General features: G+C 36.6%; 1 protein-coding gene across 2 annotated transcripts in view; it reads right to left on the bottom strand.

Moving 5' to 3' along the window:
• Positions 1–15,368, bottom strand: part of LOC113054364 (CD166 antigen homolog) — a 55,531-nt gene extending 40,163 nt beyond the window's left edge. For both annotated transcript variants that reach the window (XM_026219880.1, XM_026219879.1), the window contains exon 1: positions 15,124–15,368. In XM_026219880.1, coding sequence (XP_026075665.1) covers positions 15,124–15,181 — 58 coding nt within the window. In that variant the 5' untranslated portion in view covers positions 15,182–15,368. The remainder of the gene's footprint in view (positions 1–15,123) is intronic.
• Between the last annotated feature and the right edge of the window lie 3,558 nt (positions 15,369–18,926).

Here is an 18,926-nt window from a genome sequence, read left to right on the forward strand (position 1 = left end):
CTATATTTACATGCAGAACGACGGAATGTTGTTCATCAGGTAACACTGCTTTTGCGGCATGCAAAGAAAGACAGATTGAAACCGTGGGAGAGAGAGAAATGGTGACAGAGCATGAATGTGATGGAGAGGAAGAAAAACACAATAGCTCAAATTGAGGGAGTAGAAGAGGTGTAATGGTGGCAGGAGGAGAGGTTGAGAGGCAGTGCCACCAATCTAGTTATAACCCCATGCAATGATTGCTCTGTAAAACTTAGCAATTACACCAGTTCCTTCCTCTGCCACGGACGTCTATGCAATCAGACTGGCCTCTTTCAAATTGCCGACGAAAGCTGACCAAAAAATGCTCAATTTGTTACTGCTATGGGGGGAAAAAAGTCAGTTCAAACTAATTATCATCTAAATTAGGAAATTAGAGATTCTTGTAATTTTCGGCACACAATTGCTACATTGTCATGTTGCTTTTTAAATTTCTTTTAATAACATACTGTTGAGTGAGGTCCAAAAGTCTGAGACCACTAAATGAATAAAATGTCTTCATTTCAAATCATATGATTAGCATAACAGTGAGTTTAAAGTTTAATTGAAAAGTGAACATGCATTTCTGAATGCCTTCATATAATTTTTCATACAAAATGAACACTTTGTTATATCTAGTCATCCTCTTGTTGTTCTAAATCAGTATTTCTCAATATTGTATGTTTTTTTTTAAACTTGAATCAAAATCTCTTTTTTTCACATTATCCAACACTATTTCCCCATAAGATATTACTGCCAGTATTTGTTATAATTATGTCAAAGCTGGTCTTTCCTACTTTTGTTCATTCTGCAGTACACAAAACAATATATTATGAAGAATTTTGGGATTCAAACAACATTGACTGTCATTGCAAAAAAAAAAAAAAAAAAAACTGTTTTCTACATGTTCTTTTGTAGTATACAGAAGAAAGTCATACCGGTTTGAAACGCCTTGATGGTGAGTAAATTAAGACAGGTTTTTCATTTCTGGGTGAACTGTCTCTTTAATGACAACAGCATGAATCTAGAAGCAGTGAAGGATCTATATAAATATTTTAGTTCTTTGGGCCCTGTTTGGACGACATAGCTTTAATGTAGTCAAATTGCGTAAAGTCATTAAGATCCTGGTCACATCGGTTAACTGCAGGCAGAAGCTAATGATCGGGTGAGAGCTGGAGAGAGTGTTTCTGAGCTGGTTTGGATCTAGGGAACATATGCTGAATCATTTACACTGTTTACTCTGGGCATCAGAAAGCGTTAGACTCATGCATGTTATTTTAATAATGTGAGAGAGGGCAGAAATACCATTTCCACACCAGTTTGCTGTATAACAGCTTTAGGCTTTTAAAACATATTGTGCATCTTTTTTCTTTTTCTTTCCAGTGTAAATGTAATCACCTTGAAGAGAAAAAATGTTTGGTATGGTCTGAAGCATTAAACGTGACGGGGTTTGTAATACAATTTAAAAAGGGCCCATCTTTTGTAAGACACATCTTTTGTTCTAATTCATATTTAAATAATACGAGTTTCCAAAAACCTCTTTGAATATCTGATGTCTTTGAAATGCAGCAAACACAGAGATTAAATAGGCTTTTATATTTGGAAAGCCAATAAAGCGATGATGCCTAATGCATACTATGTGTTTATATACAGTAGCTGACACTGATCCTTACTGGTCCATCCACTAGATCTTCAAGTCCTCTAGACCCAAAGTTCAAGCATTTCACCCAAAAGCTATGAAAAAACCAAAAGGTCAGCTTCTGAAAGGCCTTTTCAGCGCATACCTGTATTCATGAAGTGGCTTCAAAAGGACATGCTGAGAACTATGCTAGCCTACAGTATTCTGCCTTAGAGGCAAATATTACTTGTGGCCTTCCTTAAAAAAAATGGATTCAAAGCCTGCTCCTTCAAAAGAATATGAAGTCTATTTATTATAAGATGATCTCAGCTGGGGATCTGATGAAGAAATTAAATCTTCCTTATAACTTCAAAGTCTTTCACTTTAGTTAAGGCACCTGGCTGTCCAGCACACTTCCCAACCCAGTGCTCCTGGCATAAAGGGTGAAACAGGGACTTTTTATTAAATAACAAAGCCTAGAAAGACAAAATAACCAGAAATACTATGGTATGGTATTCCAGCACTAATTTTGAATAGCGGATTATTTTAAAATCAGGTCTACTCAAATTTTAGGTGCCATTGTGGCACACAGCATGGCTGAAAAATAGATGTATGTCTTGGAAAAGTGAAATTCAGGTGCTTATGAATTCACTTCAATAGGGCTGCTGGCACACAAAAAAGATGAGTTGAAGCTGATAAAAAAATAAATGAAAAAAAAATTGTTAGAATTAGTTTCTTCTGTGTGTTTGTGTGTGTGCATGAGCAAAAGCACATCTGTGTTTGGGGTATATTTGAGATTTGGGCGGGAGGTTGTTGTGGCTGAAAAATAGCCTGTGTGCATTTTGAGGTGGGGGGCAGTGGGTGGCGGCGGCTGATGGAATTTTACCCTGAAGCCAAGTCATTTTTGTTGGTCTTGACCACACCCTCCAACTTGCCCCTTTCCACTTGACTGCACAAGACCAGACTTGACATCCAGTCAAGTGAACAGAACAGATTAGTTTGTGGATCTCTATCTTTAGTTTCTATACACACACACACACACACACACACACACACACACACACACACACACACACACACACACACACATATATATATATAATTAGGGATGCATGATATTTCAGTACCATATAGCTTATCAGCATATATTAGAGATTTGTAATGTACTGGTATCTGTGTTATTTTAGTATAATTTCTTTAATTTATAATTTATTATTATTTATAAATATTTTGAATTGAGTTTAATGTTTATATTTTCATTTTAGTTTTAGTAATTGTATGGGGTTTTGTCATTTCATTTTCAGTTTTAGTTATTTTAGTACTTAAACTTATTTTATTTCAGTTACGATCTCATCTGTAAGTTTTTTCCATCTAATATTTATATTTTAGCTTTATTTCAGTTAACAAAAAATAGTTTTAATAGTTTTAATGTAGTTAACAACAAAAAACACTGATATTGTATATTTAATTGTGTAAGCTAATTTCAAGTCAAAATGAGTATCCATTTTTAATTCTGTACATTGTAATGTTGTGATGTTTAAATTCACTTGTGGCATTTTAAATTATTGTTTTAGTTTGGGGTTGTATTTAATTTAATTTATTTATTTAGACAAAACTAGTATATAATTTTAATATCGGTCATTTTTCAATTATCAGCCATGACTAAAAATAAATAAATGTTGGCTAACTGTATTGGACAGAATTCTAATATCAATGCATTCCTAATCACAATCATCTATCACAATCAAAAATGAGCCGCTTTAATATTGCTATTGTTTTTCATAGACAACAAGAGACTTTTGCTTCCTAAGGAACTAATCCCACACACATTTGCTCTAGATTTCAGGAGAGAACACAGAGTCACAACACACAACACATACCCTGATTTCTCAAGATCTGATATTCTATGCTAATTTATTGATAGCTCTATACCTTTTCAGCATACATGACTCCAAGTTGAATTGAACAGAATTATAAAAATGCTTATTTTCAAACAGGTTTCTAGTAAATATTCCTCATCTGCCAATGGTCAGACAAGCAGTCCCGCCCTAAACTCGCGCCATTGGTTAAGCCAGTATTGCTGTTGTCGGGCAGGTCCAGATATTCAAACAAGCAGAGCACTGTTTCGGTAACACCACAGAGCCACAGTATTTACACTTCTTGGCATAAATCAACCAGTGAATTTCTTATTTATTCTTGAATATTTTTGAAAAGAATTGAAAATCTGAAAAAACATCTGAGCCTCTGAGAGAAGCAAAGGCTTTTGCAACTCTCTCCACAACCGCCTACTAGCAGAGCAAAAACATTAATATTGTAAATGAGAAAACAGTGTTTATAATGTGAATGTTTGCCATTTTTCCGGAAATATTGTGTAAAAACACTGACCAGGCAGAAAGAGGAAGGTGAATCCAGGACGTAAACATCACTTGTAGAGAAACATCAGAGCTTTCAACTATCAGGCTCCTGCAGCCAAACCTTCTCTTGCTTCAAACAGGATGTTCAGAAAGACCTGCAGACCCCTGATGTTTTTGTTCAAATACTTGTCAGGCCTGGGCACACAGTTATGGCATCACTATACTGTAGATTTCATTTTTATTTAAAAGCGGGGGAAACAAAGCCAGTGCATGTTCTGAACTGGATGAGAAGATAAAGTCAGCTTTGCTTTGTAGTTTCAATCATGCAGAGGGATGCAGTATAGCCATTGGCAACAAGAGCCAGGATGAGGGCAGCCAGTTTCCTCCCTGCCGTTTTACCGCACAGCTCCTGGGGGCACTCAGGATTCAGTTACCACAAAAGCACAAGCTAAGATGAGATTTAAAAACACTTTCCCTGGCCAAGAACAAGAAATGAGCCCTGGATTCCAATAAAACGCAAACACCTGAGGAATATCCGAGCAAAATCAACACAATATTGAATATGAAGGAGCACTTTGTTTTTTAGAGCTTCATGTTGAAGTTTCTGCTCAAGTCGTGTTTGCTTTGAGTCAAAATGGTTGTTAATGCAAATTATGGGACAAAGAGATCTTTATAAGTCTAAATACTTTAGGCAAGCTGCAAAGCTACATATTCTGTTAGTCTGTGCTTTAGTGGTAAGAATATTTTAGTGAACTTTTTTGCAGGTTACATCGATATGCCAGTAAGTCGCAACCACCAACAGTCTATATGAAGTATTTGAATTGAATCATTCATTAGTAAATCAATCACAGAAAAATATCTGTTAATGCAAATTACGTAACTGGTTGTTAATACAGATTATGTGACTAAAAGATGGTTGGTTATGCAAATTACGTGACAAAAAGAGCTTTATTAGTCTAAATACTTTAGGCAGAATGTACAACCATGTATACTGTTAGTCTATGCTTGGTTGTGGGAATTTTCCGTGACCTGTTCTGGAAGTTACATCAATACAGTATGCCAGGAGGTCACAACAAGTGACAGTCTTTATGAATTATCTAATTGAACCTATAGATACTGCACTTGCATAGTGGTTGGGACTTTTGTGACCTTTTCTGCAGGTTACATTGTGACAGTTTAAGTCATTTGAATTGAATAACTGAATGACTGAGTCAATCAGTCATCTGTTTTGTTCAAAAACACCAATTCATTCAGAAACTGGTAATATATTAGCATGTTAGTGACTGTTTTTAAGAGTGAATAGTTGAATTGTTCACTCAACTGTGTTGTTTTAAAACATGGATTCATTCACACCACTGTTATGTGTGTGAATTTCGCGAATTCTGTTTTTGTATATATATATGGAATACAATACAATAAAAGTTAATATTTAAAAGCAATATGACAGTCAAAGTAGTAGTGTTTGTCTGAATATCAATTTCAGTGCCAAGGAAATAAAACAACTCAGCAATACAGTTCTCAAATAAATATAGCCTATAAATAGAGAGACAGAGATGCATCTGACTTCAGCTCTTAGCTGAAAAACTGTGTTTGGTTTTTAGCAGATGAGAGGGAAAAGTATCTGCACTGCTGCCCAGGATTGTGCAGGGTCTGATGCTGCAGATAAAATGGATCGGTCGTAGCACTGAGCCATTGGCTGCCTCGGCCCATCTGAGACATGGGAGCCACTGGGGTGAATTCTTGAAAAGGATCAAACATGCTCCAAAGCTTTATAGAGATATGATATGTTACCCTTCCCCATGCCTGAGTTAGCAATGCACATGAAAATAAGAGAAATGATATTGAAAGTTCTAGTTCTGCTGCCTAAACTGAATAAAACAGAGACTTTAAACCAAGTGAAAAAGGCTGATGACCAGCAAATGGGTCATGGTTTTGCCAAGTTAGCATGGCAAAGTTAACCTCAGCTGATAGATGCTATAACCACAATGGACCAAAAGCATCTTTCTCTACTAACATCCATTCTGAATTAGCTCAGATAAAATAGATTTTTCAGAAAGAACATATTAATGGCAAACATTACCAATATCAGATGTTGTTTAGAGTGTTGTTAAAGAATTTCACTGAGGTGAATGGGAATGCTAGGATTACTAAAACATGACTTTAAAACCATTCCGCTTTTCTGCTTTGTGACCTTTCGGTTCAGATTAAGATGATTTTGTTAATTTACTTAAAAATAGACATAGAAATATTCAGCCCTGGTATTCCTAAGTTTTGTGTTCATGTGAGGAACCTTGTGTTTCGTAGGCCAATTTCATTAAATGACAGCCCAAATGTGGTCATGAGACCAATGCATGGGCCTGAATCAAACAAATACCTCAGCTTGTGTCTCCTATATATAGAACAGCAAAAGATTAGCACACTGCCCAGAAAAAAATACATTGGCTCTTATCTCCAAGGAACACACTTGAAGAAATCTTTTCCAAAAGTGTCTGAGCAGTCCCAACGAGAGGGGGGTAAAATGAGACGGTGAGCAAGAAAAGGAATTAAAACTCTTCACCTGCAAATAGTCTACCTAAGACGCTGGGAACACCAAAGGCACAGGCTTTTAGCTGAAATACCTTTAGAATTAGATCTACGATAAGCATTTAAAAACCTCCCAAGAATGGTGTTATCTGACTGAATTGAAAGCGGTTACAGGTATTTCCAAATAAGGATGTAAAAAGAAGTGGAAGTTGGTCAGTTTGTGGTTAAATTTAGTGTGCTGTCACCCTAAGCTTAAAATGTGGATGCTATCAGACAGCAACTAAGTTCCTTTCGAATATATTATGGCCTCATGCCGCTGGAATGGCACTTAAGAAGATGGAGTGGACTCCTTAAAGTGCACTGGATGTGCTAGTGACTTGCTATAAGAGCAGGATTATTTATGTTTATACATTTATGAATAAATCCCAGATACATTAGTGTAGATTTAAGACCAGCTGTTGGATATGCTAAAAATCTGAAATCAGGAACAGAGAAAAATATACAGTGCTTGGTTAGCAATGTAAAAAAAATAAAAACAAAAAACCAGACAACCATCTGACTGCAATCTTTTTTCTTCCCTTTCCTGTTTCTTTCTCTTGAACAGTGGCGTTTAGTTCACATAATGTCTAGTATGAATAGTTAGGCCTGCTGTTAAAAAGCAAAAACCATGGCTTTTAGCAGTTACAGCCCATTTCTGTGGAGGTTAATGCTGGATGTGCAATTGACTCATTTGCTGAGAGTAAAATTACACAAGTCAATAGGATTATTAGCATAGCATTGTAAAGTGGAGGCCATGGGGTGGTAAAATGCCAGACTACGGGTGTAGCACAGCCAACAGGGGTCTTTGAGATATACCACTTAAGTAATTTTCTTTTCTGATGGCCTTCTAAAGATTAACAGCTTCCTCAGACTTGATATTCAGTGTAGCACACTCTTAATTTTCCTCTACGCACATCTACGGGACTTTTAACATAGGGCCCATTGTACTTGACCCCTCTGGATGATAAATAAATCAATTTGTGCTGAATGTAGAAAATGCTGTCACACATGATGAATAAAAAAACGGGATTTTGAGGAGAGAGAGGGAGGGAGGGAGCGAAAAGGGCAAACACCCAGAGGTGGGATTTATTGAATAAATAGAGAGACGGATCCATCCTAAAGTTTCCCTCTAACGACAACTGAGAGAAGAAAGACAAAGTCAGATCAGCTAGGGAAGACTGTTGCTTTATCCTGCTCTCTGCGGTATTCCCATCACAGAAGCAGCATCAGAACAGTGGTAATGTGGGATGTCATGCAGATAGTGTAGAAACTTCCATCAACCATTAAATTCACATGTGAAGGGGGATATAAACCTGCGTGAAGACAGGAATTTTGGGAGCCATCACAACAGCCCCTCTGGCCACCGTTCTCAATATGCCAAACCAGGTGCAGGAAGGGGGAAAAAAAAATCAGGTTTTTTTTCTCTGCGATGTGAACCGAAGCAGATGTGCACCGGTTGTGTGTACATAATCAACCATTTACCTCTACTCCAACTTTCAACCTTTTAAAATCGCATTAGAATGGTGCATGCTGAAACAACACAGAGCTCTGAGGGAGCTCCTCCAGCCTGCGAGAGCTGGAACTAATTTATCGCATGAGAGGATGCTTCTTCCCTTGCCTCTCGGGAGCGGAGCATGTCGGCTCCCTGCTCTAATCATTTTTTAACCATGAGGTTTACTGAATGTTTAACCTGTCAAAAAGCCAGTGCTATTCGACTATGGCATGTAAAGTCATGCGGCAAAACCGTTTTGGAAATTCGAAAAGGGAATAATAAATTGAGTTGCAATTGATTTTATATGCCATGCATGCATCTTTGGGAACCCTTTTGTTTGGCAATCATTAATGATACTCCTACATGTGATTCTAGTGGGCATGAACTTGCAGATGAACTTCCTGCTCTGAGATTTGGGTTCAAGGTTTTAATCTGGACAACGTTATTTTTTTTATTGTGTACTCCTCCTACTGCAGCCTCATCCACCCATCCATTCATCCTCCCTTACGCTCCCACCAGTAACGCTTTAAAATCACACAATCGGTTTAATTTATTACTTAGGCACACAAAGACAACAATTAAGCGACTCTGAGCATGATTTAGTGGGAGGTGGTAAAAAAGGATGTGAACATGGGGGAGGAGGCCACTAAATTGTAAGTGGAAATAACTTTTGACCCTTTTTCATTAGAGCTATGTACTAAGAGAAACCGCATGGCAAAGATGGACGACGTACATCTAAAATGGATCTAATGACTACAAAACTTACCACTTCCTCTTTCACTAGCAACCTCTGCCCCAGTTGAAACACTACCATGCATAACTACTGCCTGAAGGAGTTTTTTTGGGGGGCTCAAACCATGTTTTAGGTCATATTTGAGTTACTATGTCACCCTGCAACACTGCAAATGATTATGAATTTGGAATGACAGAAAGAGGAAATTTACCTGTGATGCATTTTACTAATGTATTCTGCTGGGAAATGAAGTGTTCTTTCACCAGTTTAAAAATGTACCGTATGCGTTTCTAGTTAAAAGAACAGTTTACTTTCTTTCTTCTGTGGAACATAAAAGAAGATATTTTAAATATTTTAAGAAGTTTAAAATCATTGTGATCCAAAACAACATTAGACACAATTGACTTGGGCTATATTATTTTTTACAAAATATCTTCCAAAGCATACAGGTTTGAAACAACATGAGTGAACTACTAGAAAAACTAAGTTTTTAATTGAAATGATGTGAATTTCCGTTCATTCCACTATCTTCATTTTAAATTCAAACTGCAACTGGAATTTAAGTAGCATTCTCAATTCAAGTCTAAATGGCACAACCTTCTGCTCAAACTTTAAGTTAAAGAGAAATGATTTCAAACGAATAGGCACAATTTGAACCTACAAAAAGACCAATTTAAAGCTCTAAACGTTGAGACTTCTGACCTCCTCTTCCGCTCGCATTGTTTGTGCTGAGTGTCTCTGAACAGGGCCACCACCCGTCAAGCTCACGGTTCACCCCACATTACCTTTAATAGATTTAACCAACATCAGTGCTTTCTCATTCACCCTGACAGCTCTGGGAGATCCCGTCCCTAACCAATAGAGCTCATGGGCACTCTTTCCATCCGCCTCTCACACTCTAACTCTATCCGGAACAGATTTAAGAGAGTGGAAAAAACTTTGCTTCCTCTGTCATGCCCTTTTGAGTTCAAAGCGTCACTTAAAGAGGCGAGAGTGGCAGGCAGGAACGTCTCCTCACACATGGAGAAATGCAATCTGCACATCACAGACGGCATCAAAGTGACGGACCCAGAATGGGAATCCGGTTATCGTGCGTCTCCATGGCTGCCAGAAAGGTTGTGTGGCTTTGAATGTCAGACTGAATTGAAGCGCTCAAAGCCTCAGATGGATATTTGACAGAATGTGATTTGGCGGGAGGGAGACAGGGCTACTACGCGCAACCTTTTGTAGATGGATCTAAATGCCAGGACAAACATTTGACATTGATGAAATAATATCTGCCAGACCAACATTAACCACAACACATGAACAAGCAGCCTGGTGTATGTAAATACTTCTCTGGGGGGTATTATCGACCTCAAAAAAGTATGGCTTAAAAAGTCTTAGATCAAAACGCACTATGTACGGTTCATAAACGCAAGTAGTAAAACCACTCAAATTGGTTCTACACTGTGATCTCTGAACTGATCGATACAACAACCCTGAAGAAAGGGTGACTTATGACTCTTGTGCTATAAGCAAGCGTATAAATAACATTCCAACAGCCACATAATTGGCCGCTAAAACTATATTGAATGGCTCGAGGTGGCCTCGCAATGGCCTGACCAACCATGCTCTTGCGTTACCGCCTGAAAGCACAAGTTAAAAAATACGTTGTTAAGAACTAATTGGATGCTTGTCTAATCAATAGCCATCCTCGTACCCCGTACGTCAATATATTTATATCACCAGCCCATAAATGAGCAAGAGTGGCCCAAAAGAGTCTGTTATGACTCTTTAAACCATCCCATTAAACTCAAGATGGGATAAAAAAAAAAAAAACCGCAAAAGACAAGAAGATTTGTTTGCCAATAATTAACGTTCCGCCTTACAACCTGTCATGCTGCCAAATGCCGCTGGTGTGCGGTCTGCAAGAATCGTTTATATTAACACATAAATGCAGATAAACTTATCTGAGTCCAATCGGCACATTTGATCAGCTTTCCGCATTCTGATTATGAGCAGAAATCTTGTATCGGAGAGAGAACTGGTGAGTTTACAGTCAGTTCTATGATGGATATTGATCTGAAAACACTCAGCCTTGAATGTTTTCTAAGTGAAAAGCAGGTCTGCCACCAAGAGAGCTTGAATAAACATTGTTGGCACTTCCATATTTGATAGCACAGATGAGAATTCTGATGTGAAAATTACATTATTGTATACAGCACACAAAAGTTAGCACTCTCATTTAAAGCTTATCTTGGAAGCCTTGAACTTTTGTCTCCCTGCTGTGCATCGCTACATTATGTATATGCGTAACGATATTAAAGCAAGAGAACAATATTCCCTCAATGCAGCACTTAAGACCACCAACTGCCTTTTATCAACCAGCAATCTTTAGAAAATACATTTTAGTGCTGGTTAACGAACACAACAGTCCATCAGACGATGTACATGACATAAAGTAACCATTCCCTTTGATTATGAAGCAAAAGTAGGGTTGTGGGACCAGATGAGTAGATAAGACTGGCTCAAGTCTCAGGGGGCCATTTTGGGCGGTGCAGACAGCAGGCCTTGCTTCTTAGCAATGCTCTGATTAATCCATTAGCAAATGGGGAGTGTCTCTGATGGACAAGAAAGACGCCAGATGAAGCCAAAGGAGGGATAATGTATTTCTGTGTGCATTTGTTCATGGGGAAGCAGATGCTTAGTTCAACACATGGCTTAAGTAATTTACTGTAAAAGCCTGTGATGGAACATACATGCACATGTATGCATGCGCATGAGTGGTCGGTAGGGAATTTAAATATGAATAAATGATGACATAATGGCCTCAGCACTTCAACCCATTTAAATGGTTGGTCAAAAGCACATTCTGAAATCTTAACTGCCTGTCTCATCCAAGCCTGGATCCAATAAATTCGGAAATAATACCCACAATTATTTTAGCAAATGAAACTTTGTTCACTATATCTTTTCTCTCAGTTTTTTCCCCCTCTTCCCACCATTTAAGACGAACAAAGCCCAAAAGCTGTAAAATTAGTTTGTACCATATGCTCACATTGGCTCTTCCTGAAAGCAGTTACATAGTTAGGCTTAAACTAAATGAATATGCAAATATGAATTAGACTTTTCTTTTCACTACATGCGTTTTCCTGTTTGATATCTAAGTGGAACTGACGTTAATCAGCTCAGGCCCTTGCCTGCCAATAAACAATGACAAAATATTCCCCCATCAGGCCATGGTGGCATGAATCTTTCACTTGAATGCTTAAATGATCAGATGTGGAATTTCCTGGTTGACATGAGATTAAGTGTCGGTCTTAAAGTAATCAGTTTTTTTTTTTTCATTTTTTCATACTAAATAAAGGCCTGTGCTTTTTAGTTCAGAGAGAATTTCAGTTCCTCCTCATGGTCATACTGTATGTCATTCAGCGTGACGTCAATGATTTGCAAATGGAAATTAAAATATATCTATGGTTTCAGTAACCCTGACGTAACTCAACAAAGTTTCCAAGAGTGCAGTTTTTCAAACCAGGAAGAGGTTATTTGCTATACACACAATCCAAAGCTTGCAAAGATGTCAGAGATGTTTTTCTTTACCTGTTTTCATACAGGTGACCAGTCTCCTGCTGACAGCACTACAGATAAACAGACCTCTCCAACACACAACCAAAAATAGCCAGAGGGTCATAACAGCAAATGCCCTTTAAATAAAGGCTATGGGTTATGTGTTTGTGTGTGTGTTTGTGTGTGTGTGTGTGTGTCATCGCCTGGAGTGGGGGAGAACTCTTTGAAACTCCCCACATAGCTTACAGCAATATCTATGTTAGGGAAGCAGAACTATACTGACATGCCTTACTTCTCAAGGTAAATCATGAGATGTCACTTAGAAACTACACTTGGAAATTTTAAAGGATGGTATGGGTTCCTTGGGCAAGAGCATGAACCAGACCCATAAGCCCTGTCAGATCAGACAGGATCCTAAAACAACAACCTGAACAAAATCTTCACTCAAGCTGTATTTTCCAATGAATTTCCAGTGCAGTTCTTTATAATCAACAACATATTCTTTGTCATACAATGAAATTAAATGAAGTTCTGCAAACGAGTATATGTCACATGATGAACATTTTCCTGCTGTGGAACAGAGCTTCCCTAATTTTATGCTGGACACATTTAATTTGATTTGAACAAATATCCCATTATAGTTTGTACATGGCACACAGTTTCATACCTAACATAGTAAACACTTTTTTAGATAGTATAAGGGTAGTTTATTTTTCACAAACTGTGTGTGTGTGTGTGTGTGAAAAATAAACTACCCTTATACTATCTAAAAAAGTGTTTACTATGTTAGGTATGAAACTGTGTGCCATGTACAAACTATAATGGGATATTTGTTATTGTTATTTGTTATGCATCCATAACAATTTTATATATATATATATATATATATATATATATATATATATATATATATATATATATATATATATATATATATATATATATATGTATAATTGTTATGGATGCATAGACCTATATAAGGGATTTACAAGGGAAATTGTATATTTCAAGTATTTTTTCCCACAAGATTTCAATACCATTTTGCCCAAATAGTTGTGTGACATGATTTTGGAAAGCAAAATATAATAATCATCTCTCAACTTATGCATGGTCTTGTGATTAATTTGAGCAATTATACAAGGCAAATGAGTTTTATAATAGTCTGAGGTGTCACATCACAAGAAATGTTGACTGTGTTGACCCATATAAAGTATAGCCAAAGTATAAACAGTAAACGTTTGAAATAATAAAACATAAATATCTATTTTATAATATATATCAATTAGATATTTTTTAAATCTAATATAGCCTAAATAAATTTAAAATAAATTCTGATATACGCACACAAGCATGTGACACTGATAAAACCATACACCAGTCAGATGACTGAATTTGTAACACACCGCCCTCCTCCACCTCCGCAACCTCTCGTGAGCGTGCACACGATCGCTTCTCGCATCTCTCTCTCTCTCTCTCTCTCCCTCGCGCACATACAAACCGCAATCACGCGCTCAAAAGATTCAAGCCGGGCTGCGGTCGCGCGCGTCTCAAAAATATTATAGACTTTAATTACTGATCAAATTGACATAATTCGCGCAACCTGGGCAACAACCATGCACGAACCAAAAAATTTTTTTTACTGGATAGTTTTTAACTGGATAGTTCTTCCCAAAATTACAATTCTGTATCATATCACTCCAAAGCTGCGTGATTTTCTTCATTTGCAAAAAAAAAAAAAAAAAAAAAAAAATTATATATATATATATATATATATATATATATATATATATATATCTTGTTAGATACTCCTGTGCTATTAGAATAAATGGGGACTGAAGCAATCAAGCTTCAAATAAAGGTAGTCTACCTTAAAAGTAGCTAGTTTAAAAATGTCCTATTCGTCATACAAAAGAATTGTGTGAGGAACAGGACAACATTTAAGTCTTATTATTTCGATTTGGATCTTTGAATTAGATGATTCAATTCACAAAACCATATCCGAATGATTCGTTCATCAGTCAAACCAATCATTTCTCAATGAGTCAGTGATCTGGGGACAGCAGGTGTTTTCGGTTTGTTTCATATACAAACTATGACTTCAGAAATGTTCCGTCTGTGTTCTTCGGAAGAAATCTAGCCATACAGATTCTTAACAACAACACGACAGTGAGTAAAGGAAGACAGGACTTTATTATTATTATTATTTAGCTTAACAGTCTCGTTATGGCACGTGTTTAGTTTCTATTTGGGACTGAGGCATAAAATAATAAGATGGGGATTTCAGACACGTCACTGCTCGTGACGCGGCTAAACCGAAACAGAAACACGCAGCATTTACAACATTACGTCGTATGTCAAGTCACCGGTCCAAACTAAAAGTTGAAGCACTCCCTATTCACTTTTCTGTGCTGAGCATCGTTTAAGTTTGAAAGCGTTATCGCGGTCTCCTACTGCTGGTGATAAAAATGAATGAATGTGAATGTCCGAGGCGGGTGCAGATGGCTTAATCTTCGTCAGGTGGAGAGTTGACCTCTTGTTCTTAACGTGAGAGAAATGAAAAGTGTAACACATGATCTACAAATGATTGCCAACGAATTACGGCAACGGCTTTTATAGAAACTTGCTGATGTTCACTGATGGTAAATGATAAGGAAGTAAAAAAAGTCGAATGGTCACTGTAGTAACGAACCCGTTCAACATAATTCTCGAATTACGGCAGCGATCTTACATGAAAAGAATGGGAGAGAGAGAGAATATTTCTCACTGACTCAGTATTTACATTATAAATTAATTGACATACCTGTTTGAAACACAGCGGCTGCTATGAAGGCACCAAAAAGGCAAATAAGCGATTTCATCCTAGAAATCCCCGGCTCTCCTTTATACAGTCCGAAGAGATTTTCAACAAAGATATGTTCGTTTGAAGTTGTTGGACAGTATCGAGAGAACTCTCTGGTTGAGTGCGCTGAAAGGATCAGGCGGTTGCTCTATGCGTTGATCGCAGGTGAAGTCTGGACTCTGGACGAGCAGTGGAGAATGAGACAATGGGAATTCACTCTGGAGGGTTGGCAAGCAAATCCCGCCCCAGCCCCGCCCCCTAAGACACGCCCTCTCTGGGCAAAGTCCTGCCGCTGTGGTAATGTTTGTCATGCTGCTGCGTAATGAGTAGCGCTGGAAAGTCCGAATAATTCTAGAGGATCTTTTCTTGTGAACCTGTTCAGGAAGCTATTTCAAAGCATTCTGCAAGTCACACACATACCTATCTGGAGAAATAGACTATACACACACTACAGTACAAAAGTTAATGGCCAAGTCATTTTTTAAAATTTATTTTATCAGCTTAGATAGGCTACATTAAATTGATCAAAGTGAAAGTAAAAATATATTTATTGTATTTAGTTTTCTATTTCAAATAAATGCTTTTTAAAAACATTCTATTGAAGAATCCTGAAAAAAAAATGTATCACAGTTTCCACAAAAATGTTAAGCAGCACAACTGTTATAATACACGTTTCACCACATTAAAACGATCTCTAAAGGACTGTGTGACATTGAAGACTGGAGTAATGACTGCTGAAAATTCAGATTTGCCATCCCAGGAATAAATTACATTTTAAAATATATTAAAATAGAACACATTTTTAATAATATTTTCAAAATATTACTTTATTTCTGTGAGTATATAATTGCTGACACTAGAGGAGAATACTCATGAATTAAATTTAAGAAAATATTTTAATTTAAGTTATATAGCTTGATTAATTGGTATGGGTGATATCTTCACATATGAGGAGTTTCAGAAAATGGGTTAGCACAATTATGCACATAATCACACAGAAAACCTCACAACTAATAAAAAATCTGTGTTCAGCAGTGTCACCCCAGTTTATTTCCCACCTTGTCATCAGACAGGCTCTGAGGAAGAAACTGACACCAACTGAGTCACACTGAATTTGAAAATTAATGAAATGCAGTGAACAACCCCAGTATTAAATAAGGTTACATTTGAATCATTGTCTGTAATATAATATGTCTTTCACATAATTTCAGGACATTTAAGAAGTAACATTAGCTCCAAGCATTACATTTGCATTTGATTTATGTTTTTCATCTTCAGTGTTCATACTCAAGTGTGCAAATGCATACTGTAGTGTGTTGTCATAATGTTGACTTTGTCATATGTTTTAATCCGAAATTAAGAGTTTGCTCTATCAGAACAACGTGGTATTACAGGGAACAGTCATTCTCAATCACAGTGTTGCTTTCTTTAAATAGAGAGAAAAAAAATGTCTTGTATTAGTAATAACAGTAACATATTCATCTTTTGTCTTCGTCTTTTCAATTTGTTGCAGCTGTTTCATTATGAATGACTTCCTGACCCTCCTAAATGAATGGCCTGAGGGGAAAGACTTCAAGGTCTCCTTATGTTTAGGGCATTAACATTAATTAACTGTGTTTAATGGTCATAAGAGCTGTCTGTTTTTTTGTTTCTAATGAAGACTAAATCTTAAATATTCATTTACAGAAACTGATGAAGGACCTTTCAGGACCCTCCAGGTAAGAACATGTCAATTGAATATAATTAGACTATACAAGACCTCTGAAACCAATTAACAAACTATATGATAATGGAGCTGAGAACTCAAAATTACAGATACAACTTTTCTAAGTGTGTGATTATTAATAGATTAGTTTGACAGCTGAAGCCATATGTTTGGCCTCAGTGTGAAATATTATGTGGCATCAAGGGGTCAAGGTATAGCTAGTTAGCATGACCCCATGGCATGTAATTAGTAAATGTTTTAAGTTCTGTTTAGCTTTATATTGCAAATATTGGTTTAAAAATTGCTTCATAAATTCACCATCTTTCATGGAAATCAGACCAGGTATTGATTATATATATATATATATATATATATATATATATATATATATATATATATATATATATTTACAACAACCTTTGAATACTTTTGTGGGCTACTGATTACTGTATATATAAGAAATTATTTTTATTTTATTTTTTATTTAAATCTCACTACTCTCACTAAAAGTCAGCTTGCCACTTGTTTGATTTGCAAGATCCAAATATGTCTGATTAATAAGAATATAGTGAGTTTACATCTGTTAAATGATTTATTCTGGTTATTTGTAACTAAATTAAGAAACAATCAAATTAATTAGATCAACACTTGTTGATTCAATGAGACTGAGGCGCTTCAACATCTCTCTCTGCTGAGTCAATGCACATGCTCAGCACTGTGGCGGGAAGTTTGTGAACACGTCATCAGAAATTTTATTATGGCACAACAGATACATTTTGGCAAAGTTATTAAACTGAAAATCACAGACACTGAATATTTCAGAACACCGGCCGGGGTACATTTACGTAACTTGGCCTAATTGGTTAACGTTATATCCAAAATACCAGAATCAATGTGCAAGTTTCATCGCTCTTTTCAGATATCGTTTATAGGGCTATTTATTTATTTTTTATTTAGTTTAATGTGCCAACAGAGGGACTGTTGTTGTTATTAGCTATGGCTTGGCCATTGTATATATGTGTGTATATCAGCAAAATATTACTTTAAACGTTAAATAACTAGACATTTCTGTCTTGTTGTGTGTTTCTGTTTTCTGGCCTTAGCATACACATTAGGGTACATTTGTAGTTAGATAGTAACTCTTTTTAGACAACTGTTATTCATGGCACAGTTCCTTTAAACAGGGTCCTGGAGCAAGTGAGTAGAAGCAGTTGTTACAAGCATATTTTCTGTGAGTGATTTTTTCTTATTTTCAGATGTAATGCAATATGGCTACACTGGTAAATTAGAATTATAAAAATTTTCATGTGATATCATCAAAGCAAGCTGCTGAAAGTTTTTCATTTATTTAAAGTATTGCATCTCTTTATTAGTATTATTTAACTGCTCAAATCGTTACACTCACTATTGTTTGTTTTATTTTGTTCATTCACGTTTAAGTTAGAATGTTGTTATTTTTTTGTGTGTGTCAAGCCAAGGTGTACTTTTCTCCGGGCGCATCAGCATAAATGGCTGCCCCCTGCTCCGGGTGTGTGTTTACGGTCTGTTTGTGTGTGCACTTTGGATGTGTTAAATGCAGAGCATGAATTCTGAGTATGGGTTACCACACTTGGCTGTCTGTCACCTCACATTGTCACTTTTTTGTCACTTTGACACTCCTGAAAAGGGTAGTGATAAAATGGCTTAATTTAAAAAAAGTTTAAATACAGAGAGGGCGTTAAAGTCCTACAAGCATTGGTTGGGCATCTGTTTTCTCAAGAGCCTGTTAGCTAAATGTTTCTAAAGTTGCTAAATGCTAAAGTTTATTGGTGCATGTTAATTTTATTTATATATATATATATATATATATTTGTGTGTATGTGTGTGTCTATTATGATGAGTAGTCCAGGTTTCAAGTTTTATTTTGCGATAGTGACCGACTAGCTGTACATTATCCCAGAGTTTATTTCTTTTTATGATCTACAACCTTTTTAAAGGATTGGACACGTGGCATTTACGTATTAGAAGAAGTCTAAGCGTTCCGGCAGATCTTGAGCCAGCCATTGAGCGGGAACAAGAA

Source organism: Carassius auratus, chromosome 35, assembly GCF_003368295.1.
Source record: "Carassius auratus strain Wakin chromosome 35, ASM336829v1, whole genome shotgun sequence".
NCBI classification, from domain to species: domain Eukaryota; kingdom Metazoa; phylum Chordata; class Actinopteri; order Cypriniformes; family Cyprinidae; genus Carassius; species Carassius auratus.